The 18746-nt window shown below is 47.6% G+C and overlaps 1 protein-coding gene across 4 annotated transcripts in view; it reads left to right on the top strand.

The window, feature by feature from the left end:
- The window catches only part of ANKRD12 (ankyrin repeat domain 12), a 333910-nt gene that overhangs the window by 278185 nt on the left and 36979 nt on the right, over positions 1-18746 (top strand). For 2 of the 4 annotated variants that reach the window (XM_082257364.1, XM_082257362.1), the window contains one exon: positions 3508-3561. The exons of the other annotated variants lie outside the window; for them this stretch is intronic. In XM_082257364.1, the coding sequence (XP_082113490.1) occupies positions 3508-3561 (54 nt within the window). The remainder of the gene's footprint in view (positions 1-3507; positions 3562-18746) is intronic. 4 annotated transcript variants of the gene reach the window in all.

The following is an 18746-nucleotide window of genomic DNA, read 5'->3' as shown; positions in this document are numbered from 1 at the left end:
TACACCTTCACCCCCTTTTCGTGTTTTGTTGCCTCACAATCTGGAATTAACATGGATTGTTTGAGGATTTAATTTATTTAATATGCCCACAACTTTGAAGATTTTTTTTTTTTTTTTTATTGTGAAGAAAACAACAAATAGGACAAATTAACAGAAAAAGTCAATATGCATAACTATTCACCCCCCTAAAGTCAATACTTTGTAGAGCCACAAGTCACTTTGGATAAGTCTCTATGAGCTTGTCACATCCTACCACTGGGATTTTTGCCGATTCCTCTTTGCAAATCTGCGCCAGCTCCTTCAAGTTGGATGCTTTGCGCTTGTGAACAGCAATCTTTAACCACCCGGAGGATTTTGCTGCTTAGTGACCTGGCCCTATTTTGTGATTCGGCACAGTGTTATGATAACGGACAATTGCGCGGTCATGCAACACTGTACCCAAATAAAATTGGTGTTTTTTTTTCCCCCACAAATAGAGCTTTCTTTTGGTGGTATTTGATCACCTGTGCGATTTTTATTTTTTGCGCTATAAACAAAAAAGTGCGACAATTTTGGGAAAAAAAAAACAATATTTTTCACATTCTGCTATATAACATTCCCCCCCAAAAAAATGTTAAAATGAAAATTTTTTAACATTTTAGGCCAATTTGTTTTCTGCTACATATTGTTGGTTAAAAAAAATAGCAATAAGCGTATTTTGTTTGGTTTGCGCAAAAGTTATTGCGTCTACTAACTACGGGAAAGATTTATGTCATTTTTAGTATTTTTTTTACTAGCAATGGCGGCGATCTGCGATTTTTGCAGCGGACAGATCGGACCCCTAACTGACATTTTTGATACTTTTGGGGGGACCAGTGACATTACTACAGTAATCAGTGCTAAAAATATGCACTGTTACTGTAATAATGCCATTGGCAGGGAAGGGGTCAATACTATTAGTGATCAAGGGGTTAAATGTAAGCCTAGTAGAGTGATTCTAACTGTGGAGGGGCGTGGCTTGTGAGATCATCACAGAGACATGTGATCCTATATAGCAGGATCACATAGCCTTCCCAGCTGACGAGCAGGGGCGGCAGCGCGCTCGCCCCCTAGAGTCTCCTGAGCCAGCGACATAGTACTACGTCGGTATGCCCAGGAGCGGCCACCTGCCGCAGTAAATCTGCGGTGGGAGGTCGTCAAGTGGTTAAGTCTGACCACAGATTTTCTATTGGATTTTCTATTGGATTGAGGTCTGGGCTTTGACTAGGCCATTCCAACACATTTACATGTTTCCCCTTAAACCACTCAAGTGTTTCTTTAGCAGTGTGTTTGGGGTCATTGTCCTGCTGCAAGGTGAACCCTCCCGTCCTAGCCTCAAATCACGCACAGAGTGGTACAGGTTTTGCTCAAGAATATCCCTGTATTTAGCAACATCCATCTTTCCCTCAAGTCTAATCAGTTTCCCAGCTGACTTGTACTTCTCAACAACATTGTCCCTTACTTATAAACCTAATATTGCAGCGCTGCTATTTATTAAATATTATAAATTAATATTACCATTCAACCAATTGAAAAGTTGTGCAAATGTACAAAAATGTGCAAAAACAATGTGCAAAATCTCGCAAGACAAAGCAGTAAATTATACTGAGAATATTGTTAAATCATAAAGTCCATAAATCAAACAAGTGTCCATCACGTGCAGATAAAGTGCTTCTGTGCTTCACTGTGTACATAAACTGGGGTACTCCCCTTGTGGTTATCTACTTACCACAATTTCGTGTGATATTAGTCATTCAATTTAAATCCAGTAGTGTAGTCACAGCCTCTTCCTGTCAGCCTGGAATCCACAATGTTGTAGGAGAGATCCTGGATGGTGGTCCTTATTGCATCCCGAGGCCCCTCATAGGAAATAAAAGGCCATCCATAGTGAAGTACGTTCACTTGAAAATTTATTGCAAAAAAAAACTTACTTACAAACATCTTTTAAAATTAGGCAGATAGAACACGGCTCGGTGGTTCGCTGCTCCCGCAGCGTGCGCTTCACTGGCCGGAAGTGACGTCAAGGTCCGCTCGGCCAATCGCTAGATGCGTTTCGCCATCCAATCACGGCGTCTTCCGTAGAGATAAATAAAACACATAAAAGTCCAGTAAATACACTGTCAAAATTTTCTTCAGCTAAGTGTAAATGCATTTAAAAAAAAAAAAAAAACTGCTGGGCCTGCATTTATAGCTGTCATTGGCCGCAGGATGGACAACAACCACTGCATTAAACAGAATCTGAATGTAGAGATCTAAACATGGCATGTCTATATTTAACATTCAAAATATTATAATAAAACACATGTACAGTCATAAATAATTATGCCTAACATATATTTAACCCTTTTACTGCCAGGTCTGTACATCCCTTGGACCTAGCAGCAGGGGGTTTTTAAACACATTCAGCCATTCATTCTGTGCAAGTCTGACAAGCAGACTCCAGCCCAATTGCTTCCACATACCCCCGATGATGTGCCTAACCTCCCCCCCAGCCATGTATCGTATGCTCATGACGGACATTGCAGGTGCCACCGGGTGGGGGGAGAGAACTGAGTGGACTCTTGTTCGCTTTCCTCCCCTCCTTGTTGCATACCCAGAAAGTGACATGTTTGATATCACTTCCGGGTCCTCCTTTTTCTTTGTCCCCTATGTAATGAAAAAAAAAAATATTACATTTTTTTTTTTTTTTAAATTGTAAAAAATTAAAGTTATACCCAGGCACATAATCCCCCCCCCCCCCCAAAAATTTTTTTTTTTTCTGAGGACCCCCACATATACGCACATACATATACGCACATACTATCACACGCTTTGGGGGCGCCTACACATGAAACTGTCGATTGCAAAACACCCGTTACATATTGCCATGCATGCTGTAGTGAGTGCAATATTTTTAGCACCAGACCACCTCTATAAAGCTAAACTGATGGCCTATAAGGGGCTTTTAAAGCGTTACCTATGGAAAATGATAGTACTGCAGTTTGTCACCATTTCACAGGCACACGCAAATTTAAGTTTGGACATGTTGGGTATCTATTTTTCATCTTTTATATCTAAAACAATTGGGTAATTTATTGCATTCATATGCCCTAAGCTTAAATTAGAGTATTTTTACGTGAAATTTTGCAGTAATATCGTGTGAAATAAAAAATTAACTACCACTATTTTATTCTTTAGGGTGTCTGCTTTAAGGAAATATATAATGTTTTTGGGGGTTTTATGTATTCTTCATGCCTAAATGTTTTTAAACGTGTATGCAAAAAATGCAAAAACAGCTCTGGCAGCTAAAGGTTAAAGCTTTCTTTTAAGATGTTTAATAAAACAAGGTGTAAATTGACAGAATTAAAACATAATCCCTGAGGAATTCAATCTGTCTGGCTTCATCTTTTTTCGTCCGTGCTTTACATGGCCATTTGAAATGATTGTCATGAATAACGATGTTGTGTTGGGCCCACAAATTACTTTCCATCAATCTTTTTTCCAAAATAGATAACAACCGGACAATTTGGCGTACGTGATGTGGATGAAAAAAGAAAAATAAAGGTAACTCAGAAGAAACTAAACCTAGATGTACTGGTGCTGTAAATAGGCTGTCACATTTCCATACTGGGCAAAAACCTTGTCACGTTACTTGCTGAACTTAAGTATTTTTTTTATTAATGCCACCGTTTTCTTTTTTTAAATATTTGGGTACAAAAGATACATGTTTTAAATATGTTCTGTATACAACAGGGGTCAGGAACCTTTTTGGCTGAGAGAGCCATGAACACCACATATTTTCAAATGTAATTCAGTGAGAGCCATACACTATATTTCAGGGGTCGGTTGCTGTCCACACACTCTGGGCCTTCAAATGCATAGACTTGAAACATTTGTGACAAATTGGCCAATTATTAAACGCATAAACATGAAATATTCGTGACTGATGCCCATTGTCTGGAATATTTCATGTTCATGCATTTGATTCCCATTGTCAAGAAACAATGGATTTTAAAAGCATAAACATTAAATGAAAATGTGGACTGACACGCTGACAGAATTTTACAGCTGGACATAGCAAACTTACTGACATGTATTATACATGTTTGCCATGTTCAACTGTAAAATTCTGTCAGCATGTGAGTCCACATTGTCATTTTCAGGGGTGTGAGGGTGGTACGAGAATGCAAATATGCAGTGGACTCACTGCTCCACTTACCTGCCACCTCTAAAATCGATGTCCCCGGGCCTGCTCCTTGTGTACTGGCTGTGTCTGGCTCCTCTGCTGCGTGCTGCTGCCTCGCCTTACCAGTGACTCCACTGATGCTGTCCACACACTCTGGACCTTCAAATGCATAAACATGAAACATTCAAGACAAATTGGCCAAATAAACACATAAACATGAAATATTCCTGACAAATAGGCATCAGTCACGAATATTTCATGTTTATGCATTTGAAGGCCCAGAGAGTGTGTGCAGACAGCATCAGGGGAGTCACCGGTAAGGCGAGGCAGCAGCACGCAGTAAAGGAAGCAGACACAGCCAGCACACAAGGACCAAGTCCGGGGGCCTCGATTTTAGAGGTGGCAGGTAAGTGGAGCAGTTCAGCTGTAAAATTCTGTCAGCATGTCAGCCACATTGTAATTTTCAGGGGTGTGAGGGTGGTATGAGATGCAAATGTGCAGTGAGTGGACTCGCTGCTCCAGTGACTCACCTCCCAGGCAGACTGCCACTTCTATAACCGATGGCCCCCCCGGCCTGCTCCTCGTGTCCTGGTAATGGCTCCTCTGACTGCTGCTTGCTGGGCTGACATATGCTGCCTTGCCTCGCCGCCTTTACCGACCGACACTCTCACTGACTCTATCCAGTCAGTCCACGCCTGTCCCGTCCGCTTGCTCTAGGGCTGGGCCTGGGACGGGTTGGTGGAGCGCAGATGCACCCACTCTCCCTTTGCTGCCGTGAGGTCATGCCGCTGTGCACGCCCCCCTCCACCAGCCTGTTTGTAGAGGCATCGTGAGGCACCTGCACTGTTCTTTGTCTTCTGGCTGTCCTGGTCCTGCAGGAGGAGCCATGGGAATGGCGTTCCTGCTGTGGAAAAAGTGCGGGAACGCTGTTCCCATGCGATCCTGCAGGACTTGAGCCCTGGGACACGCCCCCTTTATTAAAGATTTGTCTATTTGTCTGCAAGCCAGATGCAGCCATCAAAAGAGCCACGTCTGGCTTGCGAGCCATAGATTCCCGACCCCTGGTAATACAATATCCCTGTAAAGGTGAAGTCTGGGACTTTCTATAAATAACTTTGCAGTTGGTCACCTCCTGCACTGCAAGGGATACATGCTTGTTAAGTTTTAAAGGAATAAGCTATAATACTTTATCTCTCTCCCTCTCCTCTTCATTGCTCTGGTTTGTGGGTGGGCTCTCACCATCTTTGTGTGCAATGCAGGACTGCTGGCCCTGCACTGAACATGGGGACATCAGAGTGCAACTGTCAAACTGAAGAAAAGAGGCTCCAGGGAATCGGTTGCACAGTGTGGCCAACTGCAGATGTCATTTTTTTGCTGATGCTTTAAGGAAAATACAGGGTATAAAAATATAACATGACAGTCTGCTGATTTGTGTTATCATTCACATTAACGCATCAATCTTAGCCCTCTGTGCCCTTCTGATCCATTGAGGGGAGAACCCTAGCAAGACCTTTCTGAAACCTTGTGTGCTGGAATTCTGGATGTTTTTAGTATTGGCCAATGAGATGCTGGAATTCTGGATGTTTTTAGTATTAGCCAATGATATTCTTTTTATTCTATTATATCAGTATACTAGTAGCGGATTCCAACCTTCTGCCTAAATCGTGTGTAGGGATCCATGTAGTACAGCATAAAATAAAAAAAAAACAAGGTTTACAGTTCTACGATAATGTTTGGAAGACTGCTAGAGCTTGGAAACTGAAACAGCTGAGATTCTAAAGAACACTGCCACCCAGAGGCCAAACCATTTTAGCCTAGATTTACTATTGTAGTAGCATAAATGACTTTCTATGTATTTTTAGTGTGATATAAAACTGTTATTTTGCACACATCGTTCCATATGTTCTGATGAACCACTTCAGCTTTCATGCCTGTATATAGTCTCTATGGTCCAAAGCAATTCCTGCTATTGGTCTCTTTATTCTGCAAAATGTTGTCATTATTTAAGATAACATGACATTTTTTTTTTCCTTTTTAATGGATTTTTAGTTTTTTTTTTCTGTTAGAATCTACAGTCACCTGTTGGACTGGACGACAGGCTGGATATTTTTTAAAATCCAGTGGTCACCCCAGTCTGGCCAGTGAGTGTGCGCAGGCCTCAGCTCCGTGCTAGGTCGGCCGTGACATAGCCCACTGGACAGGGGGTTGGACTGCGAGTTAAACGTCTTGAGAGGTCGCACACGACCTGGCCTCGGCCTGAGTCGCAGTGTTTCTCCTGGCCGACAGCCCCCCCATTTTAATAGAGAGGAGGTTCTGTGTGGAGCGGTGCCCACTCTATTCCTGATAAAGTAAGTAGCATCCCCCTAAAGGGTTTTGGGGTGGACGTGGGTCCCTCCCTGGGACGGTCAGAACCCCAGGTTCTCCTCCTTCCCATGCAGCGTCCCCCCTCTCTCGGTTGTCCCTGCAGTGGGTGGTGAGTCTGGTGGGATCCTCTCCCTCTCTGCTATAGGATCGGTTGGTGCTCTGTGCCTGGTGAGCTGAAGTGCTGCCAGCACAGTGGGGGTGTCCCTAGCTATGTTTTTACACCTTTTTTTGTGGGTCCCCCTTTTTCACTCATGGAGTCCCTGAAGCACATTTCCCCACCTGACCGCCTCTCAGAGGCTGCCGGGCCCTCCAGGTCTCCACAATCCCTTACTGTACTGAAAGTGGCCCTGGAGTCTTTGGTGTCCAAGGTGGACCCGTGGACCTCCCTGGTACAGGACAAGTAGGTCCGGCTACACGATCGAGTTTCATTCCTACCCTCTTGAAAGTTTTTTTCCCTCCAACTTGCGCCTTTCCCTAGACCGCTTACGGGGTCTCTTTGGGGCAGTGCAAAGCTTGCTGAGCCAAGGGGGGATTGTCCCGGTTCCGACTTCGAAAAATTTTCAGGGGTTTTTTCAAACCGGTTTACAGTCCCCAGTAAAGAGGGCAAGGTGCGTCCAATTCTGGACCTCAAGGCGCAAAAACTTGTGCGGGTGCAGAAGTTCCGAATGGAGTCCATTCACACGGTAGTGGCATCTCTGCATCAGGGGGATCTTCTTGCTTCTATCAACATCACGGACGCTTACCTGCACATTCCAATATGTGTTGGTCACCATCGCTTTCTCCTCTTTGCCGTGGGAGAAGGAGCATTATCAGTTTGTGGTGTTACCCTTTGGTCTCGCCTCCGCTCCTCGGGTCTTCACAAAAGTGTTGGCCCCGGTGCTGGCATTGTTGCGTTAGCAGGGGATCGCGGTACTGGGGTACCTGGACGATCTTCTGCTGCGAGTGGAGTTTCCGACTACTCTGGAGATTACTCAGCGAATTCTGAGGGAGTTTGGTTGGATTTCGGAACCTTCAGAAGTCTGCTCTGGTCCCGTCCACAAATCTGGGCTACCTGGGTCTGACTCTGGATTTGGCCTTTGCCAAAGTGTTCTTTCCTCTGGAAAAACTCCAGAAACTGCAGGAAACAATTCAACTTCTGTTGTCCAGCAGACGGTCATCCCTTCAGACTTGCATGATGGGTGTCTGCCTTTGAGGCAGTTCTGTTTGCACAGTTCAACACAAGATCTCTGCAAAGAGAGATTCTAGTCAAATGGGACAAGAATTCACAGTCTATAGACAATCTGACCTGGCTGAGCCAGGGTGCGAGAGGGTCCCTGATCTGGTAGCTTTGTTCTCCGGCTTTTAGCCAGGGCAAATCCTTTCTCCCCCTGTACTGGACAGTGGTCACCACTGATGTCAGCCTGTCTGGGTGGGAAGGCGTCCTTGGAAAAGATTCTGCTCAGGGGGTCTGGACACTGGAAGAGTCCAGACTGCCGATTAATGTACTGGAACTCTGAGTGGTCAGACTTTATCTGGATCTTTGGATGTATCGTCTTCAGGGGTGTCCAATGCAAATTCAATCAGACAATGCCATGGCTGTGGCCTGTGTCCTAGGGTCTCGGGAAGTTGCTGGCATTCTAAGGTGGGCAGAACGTTTAGTTCCAGCCATCTCTGCTGTACACATTACAGGTGGGGAAAATTGTCAGGCGGATTACCTCAGTCGACAGGCAATGGTCCAAGGGTAATGGTCACTTCATCCAACAACTGTTTCACCAGTTGTGCCTCCGGTGTGGTGGACCTGTTGGCCTCTTGTCTCAACAGGAAGGTGCAGAGGTTTGTGGCACAGTCTCTGGACCCTCTGGCGGATGCCACAGACGCGCTGGTGGCCCTGTGGGGTCAGTATCGTCTGATTTACGCCTTACCCCCTCTCAAGATTCTGCCAAGACTTCTGTGTAGGATCAAGGCAGAAGGGATTCCGGATTCCCCTTGGTTTTCCTCCCTAATTTGATAGGCATTCTTAAGGAGTTCTCTGCTTTTTCAGGGCTCAGTATTAATGATTTAAAATCTAAGACTCTGAATATTGCCCTTTTGCTGGACCAATTACATTCCCTCAAGGCCAGTTTTCCTCATCAATGGTCCTCCCATCGCCTCCCTTATCTGAGGATATACCTTACACCTTCTTATGAAACCCTCCGCAAATTTTGGCTCTCTGCTACCCCAAACAACTGCAATCCTGGAGACATGGAAAAATTATCAAATCCCGTGGGTAGGGAAAATCATGCCCCTAAAATTACACTCCTTCCAAAACTTCTACAGTAGGGATCGAAAGTTTAGGCACCCCAGGTAAACATTTGTATTAATGTGCATAAAGAAGCCAAAGGAAAGATGAAAAATCTCCAAAAGGCATCAAATTACAGATTAGACATTCTTATAATATGTCAACAAAAGTTAGATTTTATTTCCATCATTTACACTTTCAAAATAAAAGAAAACAAATAAATGGTGTCTGCAAAAGTTTGGGAACCCTGCAGAGTTAATATCTTGTACTGCCTCCTTTGGCAAGTATCACAGCTTGTAAACGCTTTTTGTAGCCAGCCAAGAGTCTATAAATTCTTGTTTGAGGTATCTTTGCCCATTCTTCCTTACAAAAGTCTTGCAGTTCTTTGAGATTTCTGGGCTGTCTGTCACGCACTGCTCTTTTAAGGTCTATCCATAGATTTTCAATTATGTTGAGGTCAGGAGATTGTGAAGGCCATGGCAAAACCTTCAGATTACGCCTCTTGATGTAATCCCCTGTGGATTTCGAGGTTTGTTTAGGATCATTATCCATTTGTAGAAGCCATCCTCTCTTTAACTTCAGCTTTTTTACAGATGGCATCAAGTTACCATCCAAAATTTGCTGAAATTTTATTGAATCCATTTTTCTCTTACGTCCTTCGACAGTCGCCGCCCGCTCATACAGTTTTCACCAATGGGGTATTGACTTCCTCTCCACAGGAGTAGCTAGGCATAAGGCTTGTTAAGAACAAAGCATTTACATAGACACACCCATGGGGGCTGTCCCACTGGTCCAATACCCCCCTGCAATAGCCATCCCAACTCAGTTTGTCTTCTGCCTAGTTAAGGAATAGATAGGCTTCCCTGTGCTGGCGCTACAGTCTCAGCCTTCTTTTTCTATTTTATTTTATTTTCTGCAAATGTCATTTTTTCTTTGCATTACTAGCTGTTTTATTTTGTCAGCGTTAGTTAGTCGGATCTTCGGATGAAGATGGCGTTTGCGGAGCTGGGAATCGGACTTGTCATCCTGGTTCCTCGGGACAGAGGGTCAGATGGAATCCCAGCCTGCCATCGAGCGTTTCGCAGGCTATGTGTTCGCCCTGGCCTCGCAAACGACCCATCCCTGTCCTCGGGGATGCAGCCTGTGAGGTGGCTACCTCACTGGACACATTCACGGTTCGTCCGTGCACTACTGTCCTGCGCTTTTTGGCTGACGGCACTCCCCTGCCATCTGAGGGCGGGCGGTTTCCCGTTTGATATGAGGCACCCCACGCCATCGAGTAAAGGTAGTACACTCTGTGTGGGGCCTCTGTCTGGGGCTGGCAGTCCTGTGTGTATGTAGTGTCCCCTTATGTCTGTGCGTTTTGGGCTCCCTGATCCCGGTCCCTGCGGGGGTTGTTTTCTCTCACGGCCAGCGCTGTGTGGATTTTTGGGGGTCCCTCTCCTGTGTCACTTTAGGGTGCTTGGAGGTACAGACACGTGCGGCGACCGCTGCGGGGTTAAAATCCGCCGGTCCGCCATTTTAGGTGTGGGCAGCATGTCTGGCTTCACTATGGGCGCTTATACAGCATGGTATGTAGTGTATTTTGGCGCCATCTAGTGTGTAGCAAACGATCGTTCCGAGCACATGTCGGCGGCCATTTTACCGAAGCCTCCCATTACTTTCCATAGGCAACCATTTTTCCTTAGCCTGCAGCCTCAGTTCAGTCTCTGGCGGTGACATCACTTCCTTCTTTCACTCAGGAGCGACCGACTGCGGTGGTAACACACTTGTGGGGCTCTGTTCTGCTGTCCTTTTGTCCTCCCTTGTACAATCTTCCTGGCTTTCAGTTTGTCCCTGCGGGGGGGTCTGTGTTCCACAGTCATTGTAGCGGTGTGCTGCGGGGTCCGCGGCGCGCTTAAAGGGCCAGTACCTTACAAAAAAAAAAACTTTTTTTTCAATGGAATCCCAGGACAGCAAATTCTCTCCAGCCTTGGTGGGAGAATCCGGTTCCTCTGAATCCTCTGCCCCGACTAATTTGTCTGCTGTAGTGGCGACTTTGGTGTCCAAAATGGATGTGCTGATGACTGAACGCGCTGCCTAGAAAAAAGCCTAAGATTTATTTTTCTTCTGATTCTGAATGGGACATGGTTGCTGTAGGTAGCGTGCCCCTTTCAGGGTCTCGCTCTTCTCAGTCTGAGGGGGAGGCGGAGGTTGCAGTGGTGGATGAATTCCCCCCCCCTGGGACGCCCGAGGAAAGCGCAGCAATGGATGCACTGATTCTTGCCATGAAAGAAACACTACATTTAGAGGATGAGCCCAATCCTCTGGGCATTGTGTCTTCTTTTGGTACACACAGGACCCGCAAGACGGCGCAGGTTTTTCCTTGCCCCGCTGAGTTTCATCACACAGTGAATGAGCAATGGCGCAGTTTGAAACACACCTTCACGGTGTCAAAAAGGTTTCAACTTCTTTACCCTTTTGCGTCTCCTACGGTTTCGCGCTGGTGTGTGGCTCCTCAAGTGGATCACACTGTGGCCAGATTAAACAAGGCTACTCTGGCTCCCACCGAAGAGTCTCTGGTATTTAGGGATCCTACCATAGGATAGGAGGATGGAATCTCTTGCCCGCCATGCTTACATGGTGGCGGGTTTCATGCTTAAACCTATTTTCTCTTATGTCCTCCGACAGTCGCCGCCCACTCATACAGTCTTCACCAATGGGTATTGACTTCCTCTCCACACTAATAGCTAGGCATAAGACTTGTTAAAAACAAAAGCATTTAACATAGACACACCCATGGGGGCTGTCCCACTGGTCAATACCCCCCTGCAGTAAGCCATCCCAACTCAGTTTGTCTTCTGCCTAGCGTTAGGAGTAGATAGGCTTCCCTGTGCTGGGGCTACAGTCTCAGCCTTTTTTCTTATGATTTTATTTGCAAGAATGTCTTTTTTTTTTTTTTTTGCTTTACTAGCTGTTTATTTGTCAGCTTTAGTTTAGTCGGCTCTTCGGTTGAAGATGGATTTTGCGGAGCTGGAAATCGGACTGACTGCCCTGGTCCTCCAGGGCAGAGGGTCAGATGGATCCCCAGCCTGCCATTGAGCGTTCAGCCATGTGTTTGCCCTGGCATTACGAACGATCCATCCCTGTTCGCAGCAGGGATGCAGCCTGTGAGGTGGCTACCTCACTGGACACATCTGCATGCTGCAGTGTCCTGCGTTTTTGGCTGACGGCATTCCCTGCCATCTGAGGGCAGCAGCTTTCCATTACTAAGGCACCCCACGCCATCCGGTACAGGTAAGTACTATCTGTGTGGGGCCTCTGTCTGGGGTGGCAGTCCTGTGTGCTGTGGTGTCCCCTCATGTCTGTGCGTTTGTGGGGCTCCCTGATGCGATCCCTGCGAGATCCTTTTTTATTTGCACTGCTGGCGCTGTGTGTGTGGGGGTGCCTCTCCTGTGTCACTTCAGTGTTTGGAGGTGCAGACTGTGTGTGCGGCGGCCGCTGTGGGGTGAAGACGGCGCGGCCCGCCATTTTAGGTGTGGGCAGCATGTCTGGCTTCACTGTGGGCTTTTTACACAGCTTCTATGTAGTGTTTTTGGCGCCATCTTGTGTGTGGCGAACGATCGTTCGGTGCACATGTCGGCGGCCATCTTCCCGAAGCCTCCCGTTACTTCCTATGGGCAGCCATTTTCCCTTAGCCTGCAGCATATTGTTCAGCCTCTGACGACCTCACTTCCTTTTCCTCTGGAGCAGCGATTGGTGTGGTAACACTCTCTGGGGCTCTGCAGACTGTCCTTTCCATATTTCCTCTGTTTTATCCTTTCTGGCTCAGTTTTGTCCCTGTAGGGGGTCTGTGTACACAGTGGGCTCCGGGGTCCGCAGCGCTCTTAAAGGGCCAGTACATTGAAGAATTGTGTTTTCTGCAATGGAATCTCAGGACAGCAAATTCCCCCCAGCCTTGGTGAGGGACCTCAGTTCTGCTGAACCTCCCGTTCTACCTAATTTGGCCGCTGTGGTGGCGACTTTAGTGTCCAAAATGGAGGTGCTGATGGCTGAACGGGCTGCTAGAAAAAGGCCTAGGATATCTTTCTCTTCTGATTCAGATGGGGATGTGGCTGCTGTGGGTGGCGTGCCCTTTTCAGGGTCTCGCTCTTCTCAGGACCCGCTGGGGTCTGAGGGGGAGGTGGAGGGGGTAGATGATTCTCCCCCGGGGTCGCCTGAAGAACGCGCAGCTATGGATGCGTTGATTTCTTCTGTAAAAGAAACACTACATTTGGAGGATGAGCCCAATCCTTCGGGCATTGTGTCCTCTTTTGGTACACATAGGACCCGCAAGTCGGCGCAGGTTTTTCCCTGCCCCGCTGAGTTTCATCACACGGTGAATGAACAATAGCGCAGTTTGAAACGCCCTTTCACGGTGCCAAAACGGTTTCAACTGCTTTACCCCTTTGCGCCTTCTACAGATTCGCGTTGGTGTGTGGCCCCTCAGGTGGATCACACTGTGGCCATGTTGAACAAGGCTACCCTGGTTCCCACTGAGGATACCCCGGTGTTCCGGGATCCTACGGACAGGAGGTTGGAGTCTCTGGCCCGCCATGCTTACATGGTGGCGGGTTCTATGCTCAAACCTATTTTCGCCTCTGTCATGGTGGCTCAGGCGGTGGCTGATTGGACTAAGGTGCTTAGGCGCACTCTTGCGGCTGATTCTGCCCCACCTGCTACGCTGGACACGGTGGACCAAATTCATCAAGGGGTCATGTATTTGTGCGATGCGGCCTTGAATGAGGCCCCTTTGGCTGCACGACTGTCTAGTGTCGTGGTACTTAACTGTCGACTGATCTGGTTGAAGAGCTGGTCGGCTGACCAGACGTCACGGAAAACGGTGGCTGATTTTCCTTATGCGGGGTCTCGCCTTTTTGGTGAGGCCCTGGATACTTTGGTTAAAGGAGTCACTGGGAGCAAGAGCACTTTGTTGCCCCGGAATCCGAAGAACAAGTCTTTTCGCGGTAAGCGGGGTCCTGCCTTTAAACCCAATCAGGGGTCCTTTTGTGCCTTCAAGGCACAGAACAAGGGAAAACCTTTCAAGGGCCAAGGTGGCCAGAGAAAGCCCTGGGCGGGCAAACAAAAGTCCGGCCACGCCGGTGCGGCGGCTCAGTCCGCCTCTGCCTGAAGGGGCGCCCTCACCCGTTTCAGGGGTGGGGGGACGTTTGCGCGGTTTCCTCCAACCTTGGCTGCTCCGAATCCCGGACAGGTGGGTTCAGGAAATCATTAGATCAGGATACAAGATCGAATTCCTTTCGCGGCCGGCAGACAGATTCTTTCCCTCAAATCTTCATTTGATCCCAGGGCGTTTACGGGACCTGCATCGGGCAGTGCAGGACCTCTTTGCCCAGGGGGTGGTTGTCCCGGTGCCTCATCGGGACAGATTTCGGGGGGTTCTACTCGAATCTGTTCACTGTGCCCAGAAAGGAGGGCAAGGTGCGTCCGATTCTGGACTTGAAAGCTCTGAACCGCTTTCTGCGCGTTCGAAAGTTCCGCATGGAATCTCTCTGCTCGGTGGTGGCCTCCCTGAGTCCAGGGGAATTCCTGGCCTCTATCGACCTGAAGGATGCATACCTGCACATCCCCATTTTCGAGGGTCATCAGAGGTACCTCCGATTCGCCATAGCGGAGGACCACTATCAGTTTGTAGCGTTACCTTTCGGTCTCGATTCGGCTCCAAGGGTCTTTACCAAAGTGCTGGCGCCTGTTGAGGGCACAGGGCATTGCGGTCTTGGGATATCTGGACGATCTCCTGTTAAGATCGAGTGTCAGTCAGAGCTTGTTGCGTGATCTGTCGACTATGGTACAGACGCTCCAGGAGTTTGGTTGGACCTTCAGAAGTCGACTTTGTCTCCTTCAGTTTGTCTTCCCTATTTGGGAATGGTTCTGGACTCTGCTCAAGCGAAGGTATTCTTACCGGAGGACAAGCTCCGGACCCGTCAGAATGAGATCAGGTCCCTCAGGGACAACGAAGTCTCGTCACTCAGGACCTGTATGCGGTCCCTCGGGTTGATGGTGTCAGCCTTCGAGGCGATACCATTTGCTCAGTTTCACACACGGTCTCTCTGAGCTGAGATCCTGGCCAGGTGGGACAGACTGCCTCAGTCCTTGGATTTGAGTGTTTCGTTAAGTCGCCAGACCAGAATGGATCTTCTGTGGTGGCTTCAGTCCCCGGCTGTGTCAGAAAGGAAAATCCTTCCGTCCGTTAATGTGGACAGTGATTACCACGGATGCCAGCCTGTTGGGCTGGGGTGGAATCCTGGGCAACCTGTCTGTCCAGGGCACTTGGTCGGGGGAGGAATCTTCCCTTCCGATCAACATATTGGAATTAAGAGCGATAAAACTGTGTCTCTTCCAGTGGTCGGATCGACTTCTGGGCCGTCCTGTTCGGGTACAGACGGACAATGCTACCGCGGTGGCTTACATCAACCACCAAGGGGGCACCAGGAGTGCCCGGGCGGCCCGGGAGGTAACCGACATTCTGTCTTGGGCCGAGACTCATGTCCCAGCGATTTCGGCAGTTCACATTCCGGGTGTGGAGAATTGGCAGGCCGATTATCTGAGCCGCCAGACCCTGGATCAGGGGGAATGGTCCCTACACCCAGAGGTCTTCCAAATGCTGTGTGCGAAGTGGGGATCCCCGGATGTGGATCTGTTCGCGTCTCGGCTAAACAACAAGGTGGAAAGGTTCGTGGCAAGAACACGCGATCCTCTGGTGGATGCGCTGGTGGCCCCTTGGCATCAGTATCGTCTGATGTATGCCTTTCCTCCGATTCAGTTGTTGTCCAGGTTCCTTCGCAGATTGGCTTCGGAACCAATGTTGGTGATTCTGGTGGCGCCGGACTGGCCACGCCGGTCCTGGTACGCGGACATCGTTCACCTGGCCGTCGAGCCTCCTTGTCGGCTACCGATTCGGCAAGATCTGTCTCAGGGACCGATCTTCCATCCTGCTTAACAGTCGCTGGCTTTAACGGCATGGCTGTTGAAAGCCAGGTCCTGAGAGACAGGGGTCTCTCCTTAGAGGTCATTCCTACTTTAATCAAGGCTAGAAAAGCCTCGTCTGGTAAGATTTATTACCGTACATGGAAAGCTTATTTTGCCTGGTGTGAGTCCAGGGGCTTCTCTCCTCGTTCATTCTCGGTGGCGAGAGTCTGGGCTTTCCTTTAGTCTGGTGTGGACCAGCGCCTTGCGTTGGCCACGATTAAGGGCCAGGTATCTGCACTGGCTGTTCTTTTTCAGCGCCCTGTGGCGTCTAATTCTTTGATTCGCACCTTCATTGAAGGTGTGCGTCACTTGGCCCCTCCTAGAAGGGAGCCCCTAACTCCATGGGACTTGTGCTTGGTTCTGTCCGTGTTACAACGTTCCCCGTTTGAAAACATCAGGGAAATTTCGTTACCTCTGCTGTCTAGAAAGGTTGCCTTTCTGGTGGCGATCGATTCGGCTCGCAGAGTGTCGGAATTGGCGGCGTGGTCCGGCCGCTCCCCTTACCTGGTGGTTCATAGGGATAAGGTGGTCTTGTGACCTAACCCGTCCTTTCTTCCAAAGGTGGTTTCGGATTTTCACCTTAATGAGGACATTGTTTTACCTTCGCTCTGTGCGAATCCGAAGCATCCTAATGAGGTTGCCTTGCATTTGTTGGATGTTGTCAGGGCGATCAGGGTTTACCTGTCGTCGACTGAATCCTTTTGAAAATCGGATTCTCTCTTTGTCCTTCCTGAGGGACCTCGGAAGGGTATGGCTGCGTCTGCGGCGACCATTTCAAAATGGATCAGACAGACAATTGTACAGGCCTATTCGTTGAAGGAACGGGTACCGCCCTTCCCTGTCAAGGCGCACTCTACCAGAGCGGTGAGTACGTCCTGGGCCCTCCGGCATCAGGCTTCGGTGGCCCAGGTGTGCAAGGCTGCGACTTGGTCGTCAGTGCACACTTTTTCCAAATTCTACAAAATTGATGTTCTGGCATCAGCTGATGCCTCCTTTGGCCGCAAAGTTCTCTGTGCGGCAGTGCCGTAGGGGACCCTGTTTGTTGTTGTGGGTTCCTGGCTGTTGGGGTTGTTTACCCCCTTGGTTATTTGCTTTCCTGGGTTGTTGCTCCTGTTGAGCTTTTTTTTTGCCCAGGAGGTTCCCTTGCTGTTCATGTAAGGTTCCTTTCTCTGATGTGTTGCCTTTCTGACGGTTGCGTTTCCCACCCCTCATGTCTACACTGCTTTGGGACATCCCCATTGGTGAAGACTGTATGAGTGGGCGCCGACTGTCGGAGGATGTAAGAGAAAACTGAATTTTTGTAAAATCTTACCATAAAATTCCTTTCTCTGAGTCCTCCGACAGTCCCCGCCCCTCTTTTGGGGTTCTTATACACTTAACTGCTTGCTACCAAACTGAGTTGGGATGGCTATTGCAGGGGGGTATTGGACCAGTGGGACAGCCCCCATGGGTGTGTCTATGTAAATGCTTTGTTCTTAACAAGTCTTATGCCTAGCTACTCCTGTGGAGAGGAAGTCAATACCCCATTGGTTAAGACTGTATGAGTGGGCGGCGACTGTCGGAGGACTCAGAGAAAGGAATTTACGGTAAGATTTTACAAAAATTCAGATTTCCTTCTACTCGTGAGATGTTCCCTGTGCCACTGGCTGCAATACAACCCCAAAGCATGATTGTCCACCCCCATGCTTAACAGTTGGACAGAGGTTCTTTTCATTAAATTCTGTGCCCCTTCTTCTCCAAACGTACCTTTGCTCATTCTGGCCAAAAAGTTAAATTTTAACCTCATCGGTCCACAGAACTTGTTTCCAAAATGCATCAGGCTTGTCTATATGTTCATTTGCAAAGTTCAAATGCTGATTTTTGTGGTGAGGACGTAGAAGAGGTTTTCTTCCGATGACTCTTCCATGAAGACCATATTTGTACAGGTATCTCTTTATAGTGGAATAGTGTACCACAACTCCAGTGTCTGCCAGATCTTTCTGGAGGGATCGTGCAGTCAAACGTGGGTTTTGAATTGTTTTTCTCACAATCCTGCAAGCTGTTCTGTCTGATATTTTTCTTGGTCTTCCAGATCTTGCTTTAACTTCCACTGTTCCTGATGACTGCCATTTCTTAATTACATTCCAAACAGAGGATATTGACATCTGAAAACGCTTTGCTATCTTCTTATAGCCTTCTCCAGCTTTGTGAGCGTCAACTATTTTCAGTTTCAGTTTTCTAGACAACTGCTTAGAAGATCCCATGGTGCTGATTGTTGGGGCAAGGTCAGATGAGTCTGGGCATTTAAAACCTTTGAGATTGACATCACCTGGTCTTCGAGACGATGATTTAGAACAATCCATGACACTGGCAGGTCTCAGCCTTGCAAAGGGGGCAGTACAAGATATTAACTCTGCAGGGTGCCCAAACTTTTGCAGACGCCATTTTTTTGTTTTCTGTTATTTTGAAAGTGTAAATGATGGAAATAAAATCTAACTTTTGTAGACATATTATAAGAATGTCTAATCTGTAATTTGATGCCTTTTGGAAATTTTTTCCATCTTTCCTTGGCTTCTTTATGCACATTAATACAAATTTTTACCTGGGGTGCCCAAACTTTCGATCCCCGCTGTATATATGCCTTGAGGACCCTTCCTGTTTAATATTGCTGGCTGGTAACAGATACGCTCTACAATTCCATAAACATGTATAAACCTCATAAAAGGGTTCCCATCAAATCTTCCTCACCAAAGTCCAAACGGAGTGCTGAGCTTGCCTGCCCCGCTTTTGTGCATTATGTAGACATACAGAATTTGTGTATGCTGGTAAAAATTACTCCCACTAGGCTTCTTTTCTCTTCAGCTTTTCTCTTCCCTTTATCTTTTAGCTGTTTTTTTTTTTTTTTTCTTTCTCTCCCCCCTTTTTACTTCTCTTTGCCCCCTTTTTTTTCTTTTTGTG

Source organism: Pelophylax lessonae, assembly GCF_965119305.1.
Source record: "Pelophylax lessonae genome assembly, chromosome: 5".
In the NCBI taxonomy this organism is placed as follows: domain Eukaryota; kingdom Metazoa; phylum Chordata; class Amphibia; order Anura; family Ranidae; genus Pelophylax; species Pelophylax lessonae.
Note: the sequence above shows the minus strand (reverse complement) of the source record. Positions and strands in the feature narration are given on the sequence as shown.